Source organism: Lepisma saccharinum, chromosome 6 (genome assembly GCF_977018435.1).
Source record: "Lepisma saccharinum chromosome 6, izLepSacc3.1, whole genome shotgun sequence".
NCBI classification, from domain to species: domain Eukaryota; kingdom Metazoa; phylum Arthropoda; class Insecta; order Zygentoma; family Lepismatidae; genus Lepisma; species Lepisma saccharinum.
Window position 1 is genome coordinate 16655442 of NC_139234.1, and position 18910 is coordinate 16674351.

The 18910-nt window shown below is 35.7% G+C and overlaps 1 protein-coding gene across 5 annotated transcripts in view; it reads right to left on the minus strand.

Annotated features, from left to right (window-relative positions):
- LOC145988591 (P2X purinoceptor 4a-like) overlaps window positions 1-18910 on the minus strand; it is an 81229-nt gene that overhangs the window by 33253 nt on the left and 29066 nt on the right. For 4 of the 5 annotated variants that reach the window (XR_014441769.1, XR_014441768.1, XM_083123577.1 and 1 more), the window contains exon 4: window positions 10247-10380. Coding sequence is in view for 3 of the 5 variants with exons in the window: in XM_083123577.1 (XP_082979703.1) it covers window positions 10247-10380 (134 nt within the window). In the remaining 2 variants the exon portion in view is untranslated. Of the gene's footprint in view, window positions 1-10245; window positions 10381-18910 lie in introns of those variants that run through there. The other variant, XM_083123578.1, reaches the window with a different exon arrangement.

Here is an 18910-nt window from a genome sequence, read left to right on the forward strand (position 1 = left end):
ATCAAAAAGCTTATCAATTGTTATTTTGTCCATTTGGATATTCCTGAAAAATTGATTGCCGATAATGGACCTCAATTCAGATCTCATCAGTTTGCAGATAAAATGAAACACTTAGGCATCATGTTAGTGTTCACTCCTCCATATCATCCGTCCTCCAATATGGTTGAGAGATATCATGCAGAGCTTAATCGCTTAATGAGAGTTTTGTGTCAGGATAGTCATACCCAATGGCCTGAAAAGGTTAATGTTGCCCTTCATTGTTTAAATAATGCAATTTCATCTCAAACAGGTTATGCCCCTATAGAACTGCGATTAAATATGGAACCTAACATGAGCATATTCAATAATATCACTGAAGATGAAGTAATGTCATGGGACAATAAAATTCACATGGCACATCTAAAAAGTTTTGAGGCCAGAAGTAAGAAAACAAACCAAATCAACCAAAAACAACAAGCTAAAGTTTCCATATTAGTTGGTGATTTGTTGTTTGTTAGAAACAGACATAAAGATTTAGAAAATAATCCCATTAAGAAATACTGCTTCTTGTTTGAAGGACCTTATTTGTGTGTTGAGAATCATGATGATTCAACAGTTACATTGTTAGAATGCAACACTGGTAATCCTGTGAGTCAAGTGGCCATTGAACACATCAAAGTGTGGAAGTGTTCTAATGCCAAAAGGTATAAATGGCTAGAAATTTTGCAAAACTGCAACAAGTCACATGAGGAGCTAATAAAGAGATTGTTGCAAGGATGCAAGGTAGATGACATACTTGTCAGATCTTCAAAGGAAACAGATATTTCTGTAGTGAAGATGTAAGATTAAGTAAGCGTTAAGGGTTGGTTGGTTGGGAGTTTCTTATTGACTGAGTGTCAAGGGTGGTATATAAGACCTCAGTTCTTTACTTTTTCGTTCTTTGTATATTAATTTTAGCATTATGAAATTGCTTATGCGAACATGTTGTTTATTTTGTTGGTTTGAAGGACAAAAGATACTTCTTCATTCCACAACCATACCCACAAGGGTTGGTTGGTTGGTTGAGTTCTTCTTCTTAGGATGTTGGTTAAAGGTGGTACTGTGAGTCACAGAACTTTGTGCAGAATTTTTCTTTTGTCGGCTGTCACTGTAAAAATTTTCTCTTTTTCGTGCTTCTTTTCTTGAGTCAGAAACATTAGTTCAGATATGAAGTCTTCTTCTGTAGAGTTTGCTTTAAGTTGATCTTCATGATCCAATATCGGTCCTCATTCATATTTCTTGATCCTTAGTTGTGTTGAACGGTGGAAAAATTCAATATAACAAATATTCTTTGTTATGTGTATTTTGGAGTGCAAAAAATGTATAATATAATGTGATGGCATGTGCATAATAATTTTGAATGCTAAGATTTAGCTTTGGCTTGAAAAATATTTACTAGAGCACAAAGATTCCAAGAGTTGAATCGTAGGCTCAAATAGGAATGAACTTGACAAAGAGCAAAGAGATTCACGTGTTGATCCAAGCTTCAGTCAAGTAGTTGTTTCCTTTAAAAATGCTAGAATGCATTATGGCTCCAAAATGTGTTCACAAAGGGCTGAATAGTAAGTTCGAGCCATGACGCTGCGAGTTCAGGAACAACAATTATTTATGATTTATAATTTTAGTGCGCACATCATAATTTATACATTTCTTGCATGAATTCATTTGTGATGTAAAAAAAAATCTTATATTCAGCACTCCGTAAATCTGAGGATGTTTGCTTCTTGATGCAGGGACTTAGATTTTTGTCTTGTTAGCTGATCTTACCAGATAAATGGATGAATTCTCAATGGGAAACTTAGTTGGATCAGAGGTTACTTACTCTACATGTAGAAAATTATTATTAATATATTTTTTGGCTAAATAAAGATTAATATAGAAATTATGCTCTCAGGTTGAGAATGAAGTTCTGAATGGTGCTTCATTGGTTGATAATAAATAATAATGTTATGTAGGTACATTGTTTATGTAAAAATGGTTCATGTGGTACTTCACTAGATAATAATTGTTGGTATGTCGAACTTGAATTTCATTTTTTCAATATTATTATGTACTAAAAATTCATTATGCATAGTTGCACTGTATTGGTTCACGATGAACAAGTTCTTGCTGTATTGTTGTAAAACAAATATTCAGTTACACTCAATTGATTATAATGCAGAACATGAAAACAGATTGTAAATATAGAGGCATTATATTAATTATTATATGTTAAAGTCTCAGTAGTGCTCAGATCTGTTGTGGGTTCGTCCCTTGTTGAGCGCCAGTATGACAATAAAATAATACATTGTCATAACTACATTTGAAAATGGTTAGGCTAAGTACAAAGTTCCACATTTGTGCAATATTTATAATAATTTAGTCATATGATTGCTAAAAAATTTATTCATATAATAATGCAATTAAATGTCTGAAGTTACTATTTAAACCAATTTAATTAAATATGATGTTTAAAAAATCCAATTGGTATATCATGACAAAATTATCAAATTGTGCAATATTCTGAACTCATATTCATAACAGTTATTTTTGACTGACAAAATGAAAAACAAATATTTTAAATCATATGTGTTCTTTCAGACAAGAAAGATATGATACATTCAAATTTATAATTAAATTTATTGAAATTATGTACATTTGCATTGGCATCAAGGTTTATATACAAAGGTCAACTCTTTAAAATTGTTCAATGTCTAATATGATGTCATACTTGGTATTTTGTATCAACATTCAAAAGATGGTATTTGTAATCATTAGATAAGTATATTGTGATATACATAGTAAAATAGCTGTAACAGAGCAAATATGTACATTTACTAAACAAACATTCAAGGTGTTAAGCAGTTATGGACAAAAATATAAAACAAAAACAATTGAAGATAACTCATACTAAAAAATCTGGCTTGAACTAGTTGCTCTAATACTAGTTGTCTGTGACTTTAAAGATCTCAAGATGGATGGTACATAAGTAAAAATGTGACTATTGGTGAAGGTTTGATATCATTAAAAATCTGGATATTTTGAAAGATTATACTTTACAAATTAATCTTTAATAGTTTCTTTAAACTATAAAGAGACATTTTGTTGATAACAGAAGCTTGAAAATGGTTTTATAATGGAATAATCTGTATAACGAAAAAGGAAAGATTTGGAACTGGTGTAAAGTGCCAAGTTTAATAATTGAGAGCAGGAAATTATTATCTGATGGCATCTGCATTAACTAGCTAGTAAATGAATATTGCATTATCTAAAATGAGAATCTTATGAGAAATAAGACTAAGTGAGTGAAATATTTTCGGCATTTTGGATGTGAATAAGTCAAATGTGAAGTTTTGAAAATTGAAGGAAGCCATCTTGTGGACCTGATTGAAGAATTTGACATGTTGAGTGTGCTCAGAAGTAGAACTGAGGCATACTCAAATATTTAGTGAAGGACTTGCTCTGTCTCACAAGGAGATAATAAAGAAATGTTTTCTACATATAAATAACATTTATATGTTATAAATGTTCTTGTAAACAATTGCATAATTTGATGCTCTTATAACATTTGTTATTTCTAGTTATTTTATCAATGTAATAATTATAAAAATATTTATTATTGTATGAACATAAACACTGTTCATCAGTATATGTAAATTTAAATTTCCTTTTCAACATAGCACCATAGTTACCTATTGTGCCGATACCGAGTTTAAAATATACTGACAAAGTTGTTATAAAGGAGATTTCTTACGTTGTATCATTACACTGGATGAGACATGGGTTAAATCAGATATTGCCAAAGTGTTGACCACAAGCTACTGATAGTTCATGTGGATATTTTTAGTGGCCCATGAATGGTCACCTTGAAGTTTACGATCACTTACGTATCAATGAAAAAAATTAAGGGTAATAAGCAGCAAAGTTGAAAAAAATTACCCATATGCTCCATCAATTTCCATATCTACTATCAACGTATCAGTAACTGCCAGAACTATGAAGTCAAATTTTGGCAAATTGATAGATCTACGAAATAGTAGTTCGAAGTATATTAAAAGGAATAATCTGTCTGGTCATGAGAGAGAACAATTAATCTAAAGGGATCTGTCAATATTTCAGAAACCAGTATACAGGGTGTCTACAAAATTCCTTGACATTTCCAGGCTTTCCAGAGCAACAACTAAAATATTCCAGACCAACTGTTCTCATGAACATGTCTGGAAGAAGGTCACTTACATTTTATATACACTCACATTTAGAATTCCAGTTAACCAAGTTTTGGAATATTACAGGTGAAGGTGAAATGCAAAAAGGATCTGAAAAATAATTGATTGTTGGGTAGGAGGAGGGAAGCCAGTGAGTATCCGGGGTGAGTTTCTGTGTAATCTTTGACTTGTACTGACTAATGATTAACAAATAATTAGTTTTTCTAAAAATCCATAACAATTATAGTGCAAAAAATATATAATTATAGTAGAACTTATTATTCAGATAAACGTGAATAAAAGTATCTCAGCATTATTCACAAAAAAAAAAAAAAAAAAACATGATCTACTAAATCTCCGAATGGGAGGCAATGACATGCCTCAGAATTCAAAGGCAAACTACCTAAAGTTCAAATCACCAACCCTGAGAAAGCATTGCAAACTCATAGAAGTAAAATAATCCACACGAAAATCTAGCGTTGTTACAGGATTCATTACGTAAGGTAAAACAACGGCCGATACATACACAAATATAATGTAATATAAACTACTAAACTATACTATAGAATCATATAACACCCAATTAGCAATTTAGAAGCGCTTCACCCAAAACAATACAGAACAAGACCAAAAAAAACAAAAAAAACATGTCATTTTTATTCATATGCAGTGATATATTGCTAAGTATAACACTAAATCTTATAATTTATGCATGTGAATTGAATATATTTTACTTGAATTTTTTTAGACAAAATGATATAACATGGTAATGTATATTTCTAAGGTTTGATATAGATAGGAGTGTATTTGAAATTTGTTTGTAGATTTTATGTAAATTTTATCTTATGTAAATAAAATATATAATGTGTATAAACAGCCATATGCAATGCTGTAAGTCCAATAAATCTATTGATGATGATGATCAAAACAAGACAAAGAAAGTTCGTAAATTTATTGCGGTTGGAAACTTTGACAAGCATCCTAATAACGATTTTTGTTCCGCCAAATATAGTGCACTTCGTAAAATAACTTGGTGACATGGCTAGGCAAGATAAGTGTGAACATTTTGAAGTAATATGCATTGTAACTTTCAATGAGCTTAGAAATTTGTGTACATAATATTTTATAACATTGGTTATTTTTTAAAAATAATCATGTGAACAGCAAGGAAGTAGTGCCACTTAGTAATATTGCCTGACTTGTTTTTAGAAAAATAATATGGTGAGTTCTATGCGTGCGGGAAGATCTCAGTGTTCTCCGAGCAAGGACAGCCTTTGAAAAGGAGCAAGAAACAGATTCTACTCAATATATATGTACATTTACATAACGTTCTGTCAGTGGTATCGTAAGACACCAGTAAAAGAAGTGGTTAAGTTGGTATCCCAGTGCAGTAGTGTGTCGGTGTCTGCAATTTTTAAGGGATATGAAAGAGAGAATGACCGGGAAAGTAACAATGTATGCGGCTGCATATTCGTCTGATGTTTTGAGAACGGGTTCTCACATTCAGAGGCTCTTATATAAAATGAATAGGTGTGGCGAACTATGAGTGTAACAGCAGATGATTGCGGCCATGAATCAGTTGACATGGAATGATACATCGAATCGGTGAGACAGAAGGTTTACAGAAGGTCTCACGGTTGGTGATTTACACTTTAGATGCACTACTCGATGAGAGCCTCATATTTAAATAACACCTCAAGAGCCTAGCCCCCAGAAAAGCAACACACGTATGGGGCAAATTATATCAAATATGGAAAAGCACTTACAACAAAAACAGACTAACTATGTTTAACGTTCTACTAAGAGCAATGTTAACGTATGCATGCATTGTGTTGCAGCATATTGCTCCAACCTACCAAAGGCCACTACAAAATATCCAGAACAAGGTGCTAAAAATAATCTCAGGCACAGATCGATATGTACCTAATAGAGTGCTGCAATGATCGTTTTTCGCTCGAGCGGCAAATAGTTCGCACGGGCAATGCTAGATGGCATGCAGAATTGATAGGTCTTACATTCGAGCAAGTGGAATACACTCGTACTCTCGAACCCTATTAGTACATGCATTTCAGTCATTTGTCTATGGTAATGGATCCTCAAATATGGATAGTGAAGTAAAAGACGAAGTGAAATTTAAAAATAAATGAACATAGTCATAATCTCCATGATAAAATGCAGTTTTATATATATTACCGATATATGTGAAAATGAAATAGATGATTATGGGATGAGACTACCAAGGCTGACATTTCTACGATTATTGTCGCATTAAAATGATGTTCGACTGAATATTGTAACTGCATTTTATTATTTCGCAGAATATGATCATCATTTTCGGTAAGTTAACAATGATGTACACATATATTTTGTACTGTCATAGGATATTTGTAGTTGCTTAGGCAGGTCTGTCAGCATGTGTATCCATTTTACGTTTCGGTCTGTAGATATTGCATACTTTCATATATATTGTATTTGAGCCTTACATAATAATATACAGCATTATTATTTAGAATTGTAATTGCATAGAGTGGTTTCCTTCCATGTATAGGCCTTAGGTTGACAGTGCTGCTTATTAGGCTCTGAGATACGGGACGTTGCCAATCATTCCACTACGAGTGCGGTATGTTCGAGCATGGGAAATTCGATCGAGTATTTTTGAGCGAAAGTGGTGCAATGCAGTGCTCTAATACCTAACATTCAAATAAGAGAAGGATTAGATCAAGAAACACTATTTGAATACATGCAAACGCTAATAAACGATTTGATTACATGCAACACGAAAGGTTTAAATTCTGAACACAACACAACCTCACCACCCTAATCTGACAATAAATACCACAGGCGAACGAGATCCAAGACGACGCATTCAGAAATGCCTAGACTTAAAAAAAAACAAATCTAATATGCCAGTTTATTAATGTAATCCAATGAAAAGGAAAGACGAGCAGTGTTATGCCAGGAAAGCGCTTGGATGGGTGACCGTCTATTCTACCAAATCAAAACATTTCAATTAATGTTAATTAAAAGTTAACTACATACAAATCTTCATGTTCACAGTAGGTTAAATTATGCCTATTGTTGCTATTACCTGGTCCTCACGCAATACGTGGCAATGGAAATGTAAGTATGTAGTGTTTAAAGATTCCAATACCCAAGTAACATGACAACTGTGTGAAAAGGAGTACAAGAGACAAAAATACAAGAATTACAACCAGAACACAAACCGGAAGGCAGGGCAACAAAGTTGTCGAAATTTAAAAATATCTTAACCTGGCATTATAAGTCTTGAACTTCATTCAGATAACTATCTACCAAACAACACCCCACCCCTCACCCAAAAAAATTGCAACAAAAAAGTGGTAAATAACAATAGCTACTTATTGTAGTCACTTTCTACAAAAGAAAGAGTTCAACACATGAGCCCTTTTTAACCTTCTACAGGGTGGCTCAATAAGTCACTTAACACCCTCAGTACAAGGCCACTGCAGCGCGCAACATGGAAATGGTGATGACCAATCGTTATCAGGCCAAGGGGGAACCACATTGACGCCACCCACATGGTCGGCTGCCATCTTGATGTCCGCCATCTTGAATTCAACTTCAGAATTTTAAATGGGAAGGGGGTCGTGTGAAATATCAAAATGGGCTAGAATTTCACGAGAAATGCAATGGTGAAAGTTTTTTCGACGTATCTTTAACCAGTAAAAAGTTATGACTGAATTCTTGAACCAATTTGCTCCTTTTCGAGGTGTTAGAAAAATGCCTTAAAATTTGTTTAGCGCTTCGGTAATGCATCGAGATCAAAGTGACGTCTATGGAGAGACGTTCGCATGCCATTGCACATTATTTTAATCGGATACATCCATGAAGAGCTGTGCATTATGAATGGTTGTCGCGAACAATTTACAGTGTGACGCTTCCATTAAATGAAAAGTCCTTCACAGTGAAAAGGCTAATGTTTATGTTCAGAAGGAAGTTTATAAACAGAATATGTGATCCTTGTCATCTGATAACTAACTTTGGACAAAAACTGGTTCATAACGTTCTCATAAGTGTTCTGGTGTTCTTCCCTATTGAAAAAACTCTGTAAAAAGTACCTTCTTCCATAAGCAAGGATGAAATAAACTGTTTATTTAACAAATCCAAGTAGCCCTAAGCATTTAAGGTTCCGTTGATGGAAAATTGACTAACCAATCGTGTTCCACACAGCACGCCACACCATTAACTTACCAACACTAACCATTCAGCTTTGATCTGTCGAAAATGGGTTATCAGATAAAAATCATCGAATATTCTGTTTATGAACTTCCTTATGAACATAAACATTAGCCTTGTCACTGTGAAGGACATTTAATTCAATGGAAGCGTCACACTGTAAATTGTTCGCGACAACCATTCATAATGCACAGCTCTTCATGGATGTATCCGATTAAAATAATGTGCAATGGCATGCGAACGTCTCTCCATAGACGTCACTTTGATCTCGATGCATTACCGAAGCGCTAAACAAATTTTAAGGCATTTTTCTAACACCTCGAAAAGGAGCAAATTGGTACAAGAATTCAGTCATAACTTTTAACTGGTTAAAGATACGTCGAAAAAACCTTCACCGTTGCATTTCTCGTGAAATTCTAGCCCATTTTGATATGTCGCACAACCCCTTTCCCATTTAAAATTCTGAAGTTGAATTCAAGATCGCGGACATCAAGATGGCCGCCGACCGTGTGGGTGACGTCAATGTGGTTCCCCCTTGGCCAGATAACGATTGGTCATCACCATTTCCATGTTGCGTGCCGCAGTGGCCTTGTACTGAGGGTGTTAAGTGACTTATTGAGCCACCCTGTATATTTAATATCAAATGTCTACTCTATCCACTGGCAAAACATTATATCGAACTGAAGTATGTCATGAAGTAGACACAACAAATTCAAAATTTCTTTCATGTCCTTTATGTTTGTCCAAAACCTACTTTTCTTGCACTACAACGAAAATAATGATTTTTCGAGAAAAAGGGTAAATTTCTCTGACATTTCCAGAAAAAGTCCGGACATCTTCAAGTTTTCCAGACTGGTAGACATCCTGTGTAGTAATGATCTATAATTTTCTATAATTAAAATCATATTTAGCATGATTGATTTTTTTCCCCCTTTTCCTGTCCTGTCTGCACTGAGGAGAATAATTTCATTACATCTTAAACTTTTCATAAACCAAGAAATTATAGTAAAAATTGGAACCCACACATTTGCTAGCTCATCATGCATTTGGAAAGGTGGGAAATAACTCTGTGGTTAGGTAAGTTTGGTGATCTCTGAGTGAAGCACCAATTTAATGAGTCATGTCATTACAGGCCATCATGGAGAGTAAATTTTGTCAGGCTATGGATATTCATGTGCATGACTGTGATGGTGTTATCATGATGCGTGCATGCTATATCCCAACACCACTCTGCATTACCAAAAGTTTTACTTGAAATACTTGGAACAAATCTGTGACTAGATTTGAGGAAGAGGGGACATATTCTGCATAACCCACCCATCTATTTTTATAACAATGAGTGAGTTGAAGAAGTTGTAGGTGAATTGTTTAGTGGATGCAGTTCTCAAGTGCTCTACTACCCTCCATACTCTCCTGACTTAGGGCTGCAATGACTTGAAGGAACAATTTCAAAACATTTGATCCAAATCTATCACAGATATTTTTTGCTCTTTACATTCAATCAAACAAGTGTTGCAACTACATCCTATTTTATTATACAATTAGAATTCTAACCATAGTAATTAAAGATGGTGAATTACTAACAATGTAACAGCATGGGAAAATATCCATTTGAGTTTAATCACAGATGCTTGCTGTATTTTTCTGCAGTCCAGTTACAAGGCAGGATCTGTAAAATGGCACATGACATTATGAAGGAATGCATAATTTCAATAAATTTTGTACTAATCTTGCACAGAAAAAGTAGATCCTGCAATTAGCTCACATTTGAACATATATTAATTTCTCTTTAATTTTAAATTTTGTAAGAGAATCTTTAGTTTTTATACCTGAAATTGTACCCTTTTGAGATTTTGCTGGTGGTGTCATCTAACCTCAGGAAGCTGTACTTTGGGAGGCAGTATGTCATAAATTCCAAATCCAAATTACAGTTCCACTCAATGGAAATTAGCATCACTCCACCCTGAAAGCATAATAGAAAACTAAAATCAATTTCTGCTAATATTTTATAGTACATTTTAACACTTTTATACCTTTTCTGTTAGGTTAATGAAATGTTAAGGACGAATAATTAATAGATGCAAAGAACACACATGCTCATGTTAGATGGTGAAAGCAGAACACTCCCTATGATTCACCACTAAGGTAGCAATACATGCAGTTGCCTATGTTGATGTCTCATGCCCGAATGACTCAGTTTTGCACTCTCAGCAACATGTACAAGCTGCAAACATGCAGAGTTTTATGCTTCCAGCTCTCCAATCTTAAACCAATACCAACCAGAAGAAGAGTATTCTTCAACAAACTGTCAAGCTTCAATGAATCAACTGTTCAGGCTTAAATTCATACACATGCTGCAAGCTGTGCTCATCGATGTCAGCATGTGCGACATGCGCCACAGATGCATTTTGTTAATCATGCTTCAACTGTAACCTTACCTCATTGTGAGACCTATGCTCTTTTCTTTACCAAGCCTAATGTCCTTCCCTGGGCCTATTCAAACATTAGGACTGTGGCTTGTCCACCATACTTCTCCTGTCTTCACCTCTGTATTTGTGTGTGCAGTAGCCACCATATTCATAGCACCAATGTTTGACAATAGTACCATTGTGATTCAGTATTGCCAACTTCCTACAGAAGTGTGTTCTTCTATGATTTTTTAGCAACCCTAACAGCTGTAATGAGGGTCTCCACAATGGCATACTAGTGCCTCCCCAATGGTGGTGGTAACTTCATCACCTTGTAATCAAGAGGTGCCGGGTTTGAAATTCGAGCATTTAAACTAAGAGTGCCATCACACCAGCTTTTCTGCATTATAAAGTCTCGTCTAGGACATTTAAATCTGAGTGAAGAAGCACTATCAATGGTGAATATTTGTACACAAGTAAGTTAAATATGAATTAAACTTCATGGTTATGCATACAAAACACATTAGGTTGCTACAAAAATAGAATTAACTAAAGTTCTGCAGAATGCATTCCACAGTGCCATGGACACACAAGGGGGCTGTGGTGACGTGATCAACACCATGCTCCAGTCACTTAACTCCTAGGGTCCAAATTGTGAAAGGCTGCATGAGCCTCAGAGCTGCATTTGCAGAAATCTTGTCAAGAGACTCCAGTGCAAGACACCTACCCCAGGAATTGAACCTTCCCCAATTATCCTCATGATTCTGGACCAACACCAAAATTTTGGAGCTTCCACTGGGAACTGAACTGAGAACAACTCACACCAACAGTTAGAACACCACTGTTAGACCACACAACACAAAAAGATGCATCAGATTTGGAATGTTTCATTGCAAAAATTTAACAACCTAGATTTTCCAGGTTAAAAAAAATAAAGTTTTCATCAGATTCACTGTTGTTTTACTACTTTCCTTGGTATTTTCTGAAAGGAATCTGCAGCTTAGTATCAATTTCTTCAGTGCCCATTACCAGGCAACAACACTTGCAGCAACAAATACATAGCCTTACTATGACAATACTTAAGTGGTTAAATGACTCTGATGATATAAATTTTAACAATTATAACAGAATTAAGAAAGAAGTTAATCACACATTAAGAAGTAAAAAGAAAAAAATACATTACTTGAAAAGCAAAATTGATGAAATTGAAACAAACAGCAAAAATAAAAATATCAGAGATTTATATAAAGGTGTAAATGAATTTAGAAAGCAGTGGCAACCTAATGTAAACTAGATAAAAGATACTATTAAAAGGCTAAAGAAAAAAGCACCTGGCATTGATTTAGTACCAGCCGAGTTAATTAAATATGGTGTAAAATTCATAAACTAATTTGTTAAATATGGAATAAAGAGGAAATTCCTCAATAGTGGAAAAAAAAAATTTTCCTGTGTTTAAAAAAGATGATGAAACGAACTGTAATAATTACCATGGAATATCTCTCCTCTCAATATCACATGAAATATTGTCTAATGTTCTTTTAACAAGATTAACCCCATATGCTAATGGAATTATAGGTGATTATCAATGTGGATTTAAATGTAGCAGATCAACTATGGATAAAATTTTTAACATCAGAGACACACTTGAGAAGAAATGGGAATATAATCAAAATCTCCATCAGGTATTGAAAGCATATGATTTTGTTAAAAGAGTTTGGTTAGTAGAGTTTGGAATACCTAAGAACTTGTTATATGATAAAAGTATTCAATAATGAACCCATACAGGCCAAATCTCCAAGGGATGTGGCAACAGAATGGAACAGTTTCGATTCCAGCATCTCAGTGGGCAATAACCTGTAACATAACCTGCAGACTTCTAGTTCGAAATTCCGTGCTTCAGTTCCGTGCATTTGCCTGTAGGGGGCGTTACACTATTTGATTTCAATAGAAGCAGACAACAGAAGTTCTGTTGCCAGGTATTTCCGTGTTTCACTGTGTCTCAGTAGGCCTCAAGCTTACTTTTCCCTTATAGCGATCTGGTAACCCTAATCCAGGGGATATCCAGTAGATTCCTGGACATCCAGAATTTCAGCACGAATATCTAGAAGACATCCATTAGCTGTCTTTTGGATATTTGTGTGCTGCATGGGACATGAATCCAGGATGTAATTGAAAGTAAATTAGCTGGGGGATGCTATCCCCTGCATTCCTCCCGCTTCCGAGCACTGTTTATACAGTAACATTAAAACTGTGTTCTTGTTATTTAGCATAACTTTTCTGCCACAGCAATGAAATCCAAGAAGGGAGACTAAGAAACACCACTCATGCCCACCTAAAAATTTTGAGACAAGGAACTTCGGTGATAATATTTAAACTAGGAGTGTCATCACACCAGGTTGTCTCAATTATGAAGTCTCATCCATTCTGATATCCCATGCAGAAACTTCTAGAAATTAATAATGGCTCAGGTCAGAATGATTTTTCTCCGCAGAATATCAATTTCAGATATGAAAAAGATGAAGAATCAAAGGATCATAATTAACAGCTGTGACTGGCACCATTTAGTGTTTGTGGCCTATATAGATAATGTGCAGAACATGATGAGTTTGGAAATAGCGATCTTATGGGTTAAAACTCATATTTAAGACATGTGCGACTTATTCACGATGATATAATAAAATTACTTAAAAAATACTATAAAATGAACTACTTATGATTTGTGAGTATACGTTTTATAAAAAAAGGAGGAGGTAAAGGGGGGGGAGTGATAATGTGTTAAATTTAACAGATCTTGTTCTCCTCAAGGATTTAAAAGAAATCATGGGTAAAGGGCAAAAATTTGCCATTGGGGATGGAAATATCATAAAGGAGGAATTTATAGCAGCGGCCGAAGGAATGCTCCAGGGGGTGATGGCTACAGTCATTCATGTCGCTATTTTTGTTTACTGTGCTGTACTCTCAAGGGATACGCATTCATAGTTCCGAGAGTTTCTTGGAATTTACAGGCCAGTGATCCTCACTAGGTATCATGGTTGGTGCAAGAAAGACACTGCAACATTTTAAAAGCAAAACTATCCTTTTCTGGAATTCAGATGGAGTAGAGGTTTTATGTTAAATGCATTGTACTGATATTAGTCGAAAAAGTAGTCGATTAATTTTTTAGACTAATTAGTCGATATTTTGTTTCGACTAATGACTAATTAGTTGATGGTGGAAATTAGTCAATGGTGCCCATCACTAGTCATAGTGTGTGTGTTGAGACGTGTTGTTTCCCAGTGTTTCTTCAAGAAACTATAACTCTGGTTCTAGGTGACAGAAATTTATGGCTAAGTTCAAAATCCCATCTTATGATGAACCTTAAAGTGGCAAATTTTATGAAAACTTCTTGTGTGCAAGAAAAATACAGAACCCGGCGTTTAATTTGCAGGCTGCAGTTTCCTAGCTGTACAATGTTGCATTCCTGCTATTGGCTGAACATCATGGACAGGCTCTGCCATGTCCCACCTGATATCGCTTCTAAAACCGTATCCCGTATAACAGTCCAGAATTTTGTTAGTAAAGCCAGCTGTTTTTAGCAATATTGCGTAAATGAAATAAAAAGTCATTTGTAGAAAACTTGCATAAACAGCCATTTCTGTATAATTCACGCCAGCTTCAGCCAAAATATCCCTCAACCGAAATATTGGGCAGTATGGATGTATATCCTTGCTGTACAGACACATTTTCAACTTCTCTGCAGTCATATTCCTCAAAATATTGTTTCTGAAATTTAAGAGAGATGTATTTATTTTAACTAACAAATCAATATGCTGAAGATTATCATTGGCTGAGGACAACAATATAACTGATTCAGTACATCATTTACTGTGTGTTTTTACTTATACCTGCACTGTATATTATTTCTTTCTGCCACACATTTACACATATAATTTGAACTGAAACCAAAGTATTATTGAAATGATCAGAACATTTACATGTTTCTTTACACTTCTATGATCTTTCACAGCTCTTGGTAAAATGGTCATTTTTTCAAAGGGGTCATTATTGGAATCTGGACCAATTTTGATCCACCCCTGACCCCCATATGCAAACATTGCATTAAAAGTGTCCATTTCTGAATGACCCTCATGTTAAAATTACACACTATTACTTAAATAAGAGATAACAGCCTTAAATGTCGTACCACTGATGTTCATAGCCTAGAGCAGCATAAAATAGCACATGTTTACAATGACCGCGTGTACATGGTAACTGGAGTCATGTTTATCTATGACAATTGGTTTTATCACTAGGTTTTTATTTATGCGTAACTGTGCATTCTATCGAAGTTGGTGTGAGGAAACAGCTTTTGAACCTTTTCATGTTTCTCTGCATTTTTCGAAATATTCCTGTTCTGTCAGAGACGCTAGGAAAACAACAGTATGCCATGGAATTCGAACCGACATCATCTCTGTGATGCTGTAAGAGAGATACGGGACTTTGTTCTTTGTTGGACAGCACCATGTGATATCTGTTGCATGTGTTTGCCACAGTGACTGGTGCAACTAGATACACAGTGCTAATTAGTTACATGTACACTAGATATGTTTTCCTTATTTTTGTGGCAAGGAACTGTGCAACTACCATGGTGGGCTAGAACCGAAGAGAAACCTACAGGTTTTCCCTGACAGCTACCCATGTATGAAGCCAAAGAAGCGTTAAAACGTGCCACGATGCCATGCCAAATCAACACACAGCCCAAGATGAAGGCAAAAAGCACAGAACAACGCCCACCTCAAGATGGAGTCATGTCACGATGTCAAAAGATGCCAGCAACCTTTTTGAGAACGACGATGCTGATGCCTGGCCGACAATAATTCTACGGAAAGAGAGAAAAAGAGAGATGAAACGACACCAACTTACACCGATACCATTCTAAGATGAAGCGATGCTCCTAAGTCTTGAGACGATGTCAATGTCCCCTGTAAGCCAAGCGGTGAGAAGCTGCCACGAGGACCCCAGTACAGCGACTTTGCCTATTTTGCTGTCCCTCGAGTAGCCGGAAAAGACATGATGACGAAGTAATAGCATCAACACAAAGACGGATGGCAGAGAGGCAGTTTCTGCAGTTTTTGACCCTTTTATTCTAAATTTTTCATGGGTCCTTGGAAAATAGTCATTACTTCAAGAGGGACTATATTTCTGGCGTTGTAGAATCAAGAGTTGATTGTATATGTCTAAGTTTGCATGTCTAACACATGTTCTATGTGCAAGCCCTTTGTCACATAACAGATATCATTACGATAATCAAATTTGCTCCAAATACACCAGAGCATAGTTTCTCAATCTATGGGGTGCGATCCACTGCTGGGTCTCGAGGGGGCATTTGGTGGGTCACAAAGTAGGGCTCAAAAATTTATTTACTGTGCTTTAAACACCCATTACATTCATATTACTAACATATATTGTTTTAACTATTTAAATTCAACCAGTGTTGTACGTAGTCTAAATTCTACATTTCTGTTATTCATACTCTACCATTGCACATTAGTAGAGGCATGCATATTTCGTTTTTAACGAAAACATGAAATGTGAAATAACACATTGTAATGCTAATTTTTCATGTTTCTGAAAGGTGTGAGGTGCATTTTCCTACCCTGTTTTGTAACGAAATGATGCAAAATAGACTCTTAAACACAAAATTTACCGTTTATATACAGACGCCTCTTTCTGAAGTCAGAATTATCCTGTTAGTTATGCAATTCACGGAAAATTGATTAATTCTGCTGCAAACATTTGAGAAGCAAAAATGGGCCCCTTTATACAGGAATAAACTTAATATTCTGGTAATGATTTTATGTGCTATTAGAAGGGATATGTTTATTTTGTGTAATAGTGCAGTTTTTAAATCAAATTTTGGATTACATTCACATTTTTAAAACCAAAATGTCATTTTATATGTCGCTTTTTCACCGCTAGAACAGCAAAATTTCATTTTATTTACCGCTTTTGAACCGAAAATTGACTCTGTTTTTGAACTGAAATTTTGCTTTTTTTTATTTACCAAAATGATGTGCCTCTACACATTAGTCACATTAGTTCGGTGAGTAAAACATTTTTTGATTTACATTTTTAGCATGTGTTAAGTTAGATGTTAAAGTAAAATAGTATTTTAAATTACATAGTTACTTTTCTAGAATGAGTATGTGTAATTTGTTTAAGGAAGCATCAGGGACATCGATAGGGGGAGGCACGCGGGGGCACTGGCCCCGGCAAATGTCCAGGTGGCCCCGGGAAACTGTTCTGTATTTGCTGGAAATTTTACTTTGATGACAAATATTGCAAAATAATTCTTCAGTAAATTTTGCTTCCAGTTTGAAACACTTCTTCAATTTTCAATAGCACGAACCCAAGCAAGGCATTTCTTTCTTATTTCCCGGTTTCTTGCTTGTTGAACACAAACAGATGTATTGGGAGGGGATGCAGTTAATTGTTTTGTGGTCCGCCCCGGTGAGGGAAGTCTGAGACCTATTGAAAATGCACTTTTCCTCCCTGCTGCACACCAGATCCAGGATCCCCCCAAAACCTGCACTTTCTCTTCATCAGGCCCTGCACTGGCTCCATGGGTGCCAAAAGGACGACACAAACAGGAGGATTTAGTTACGGGTGGCTAGAACTTTCTGGGTTAATTATTTTATGATTCAGAAAATATATCCCCATGCGTTTCAAATTCCAAGAACAGAATTCTATTGCTTGTCCATTTTTCGGCGCGGGAATGAATGATATGGCGGTTCTTCTCACATGCACTCAACCCTCCTGCTAATGACCTGCCCTGCAAAGGAGGAAAAGGCCGGTCGGTTCATCTGTTGATTTGGTGGACAATTGATATCTGTCAGATAGTTTGAAGTAGGGTTTGTGGTCTGATCGGTGGTTATCTTCTGTAAACGCGAGAAGATAGAATCACAAAGTGTTTGTGATCTCGTTTTCCTACATCGCGAGTGAAATGTCGAATGATAAGCTGCCAGATTGTCTTCCTCTGGAAACAATGGATCAGGATCGACTGATCAACCAAATGTCCAACATATTGACGTTCTAAAAGAGTCTGACTACCACACAAGATCCTTCGTTCGACTTCCAGAGTGGTTGATCTCATGTATTAATGAAGAACAAACCACGTTTCAATTAAGGAAGAAAACTAGGTATGTAGCAATTTTATTTACAGCCGTCTGCATGCTCTATAAGTATTATGTTACAAAATTTTTATATCTTTCTGACTTTCTGTGATTTTTCTTCATTTAGCCTCCACCTGCAAATGCAGAAGCTGCTGCTGCTTAGGTGGCTAAGTTGGCTAGACATACAAATATAAGTAATCCCTAGTCTAATACAGCGAATAATAGTTATATAATATAATCACGAGTTATGGAGATGCAAATTACTTATCAAGCATTTTCTCTTTCTATTTGTTGTGCTGTGGTTAACAATGTGCACTACGATGCCAGGGGTCCTGGGTTCGAATCCCGGACTGGGCATGTGTGTTCTTTATGATGGTCCTCTCATCAATTTCACATCACTCATTTTCATCTTTCTCTTCACGATTAGCCAATAAGTGTCAGAAAAGCAAAGTAAAATAAACCAAATCAATCATTTATATATTTCTACGCCGCTTTTCTACCTCTCTTGGGTTAAATGTCACGATGAGGATGAATGATGAGCCGAAGAATGGCGATGGGACAGACATGATACAACCATACCTGTCCAAGGTCCGAACCTTGGACCTCTGGTTTCGTAGCGTGGTATACTCAGTGGAATTCTTAGGAAGAAAAACTGTAAAAGTAGGGTGAAAAGAAACAAAATTGTACGATGCATAAAAAGCCATGTTTTTTTCTTCTAAAACCTTCCAATTATCGAGTTTGTGTTTTAAGTCCACTTTATGCACAGTAAGGCTAATCGGGGATCCGAACCACTATGTGCCTCCACCGGGTATCGAACCTGGGACCCCTGCGTCATCGAGGTGGCCGAGAAAAACTTACAATTAGTCAGTAAAATTAATATTGAGGAACAAAGCCTGCGAAGAGTTCTTTCATTCGGTTGCGCGTGGTCATCACA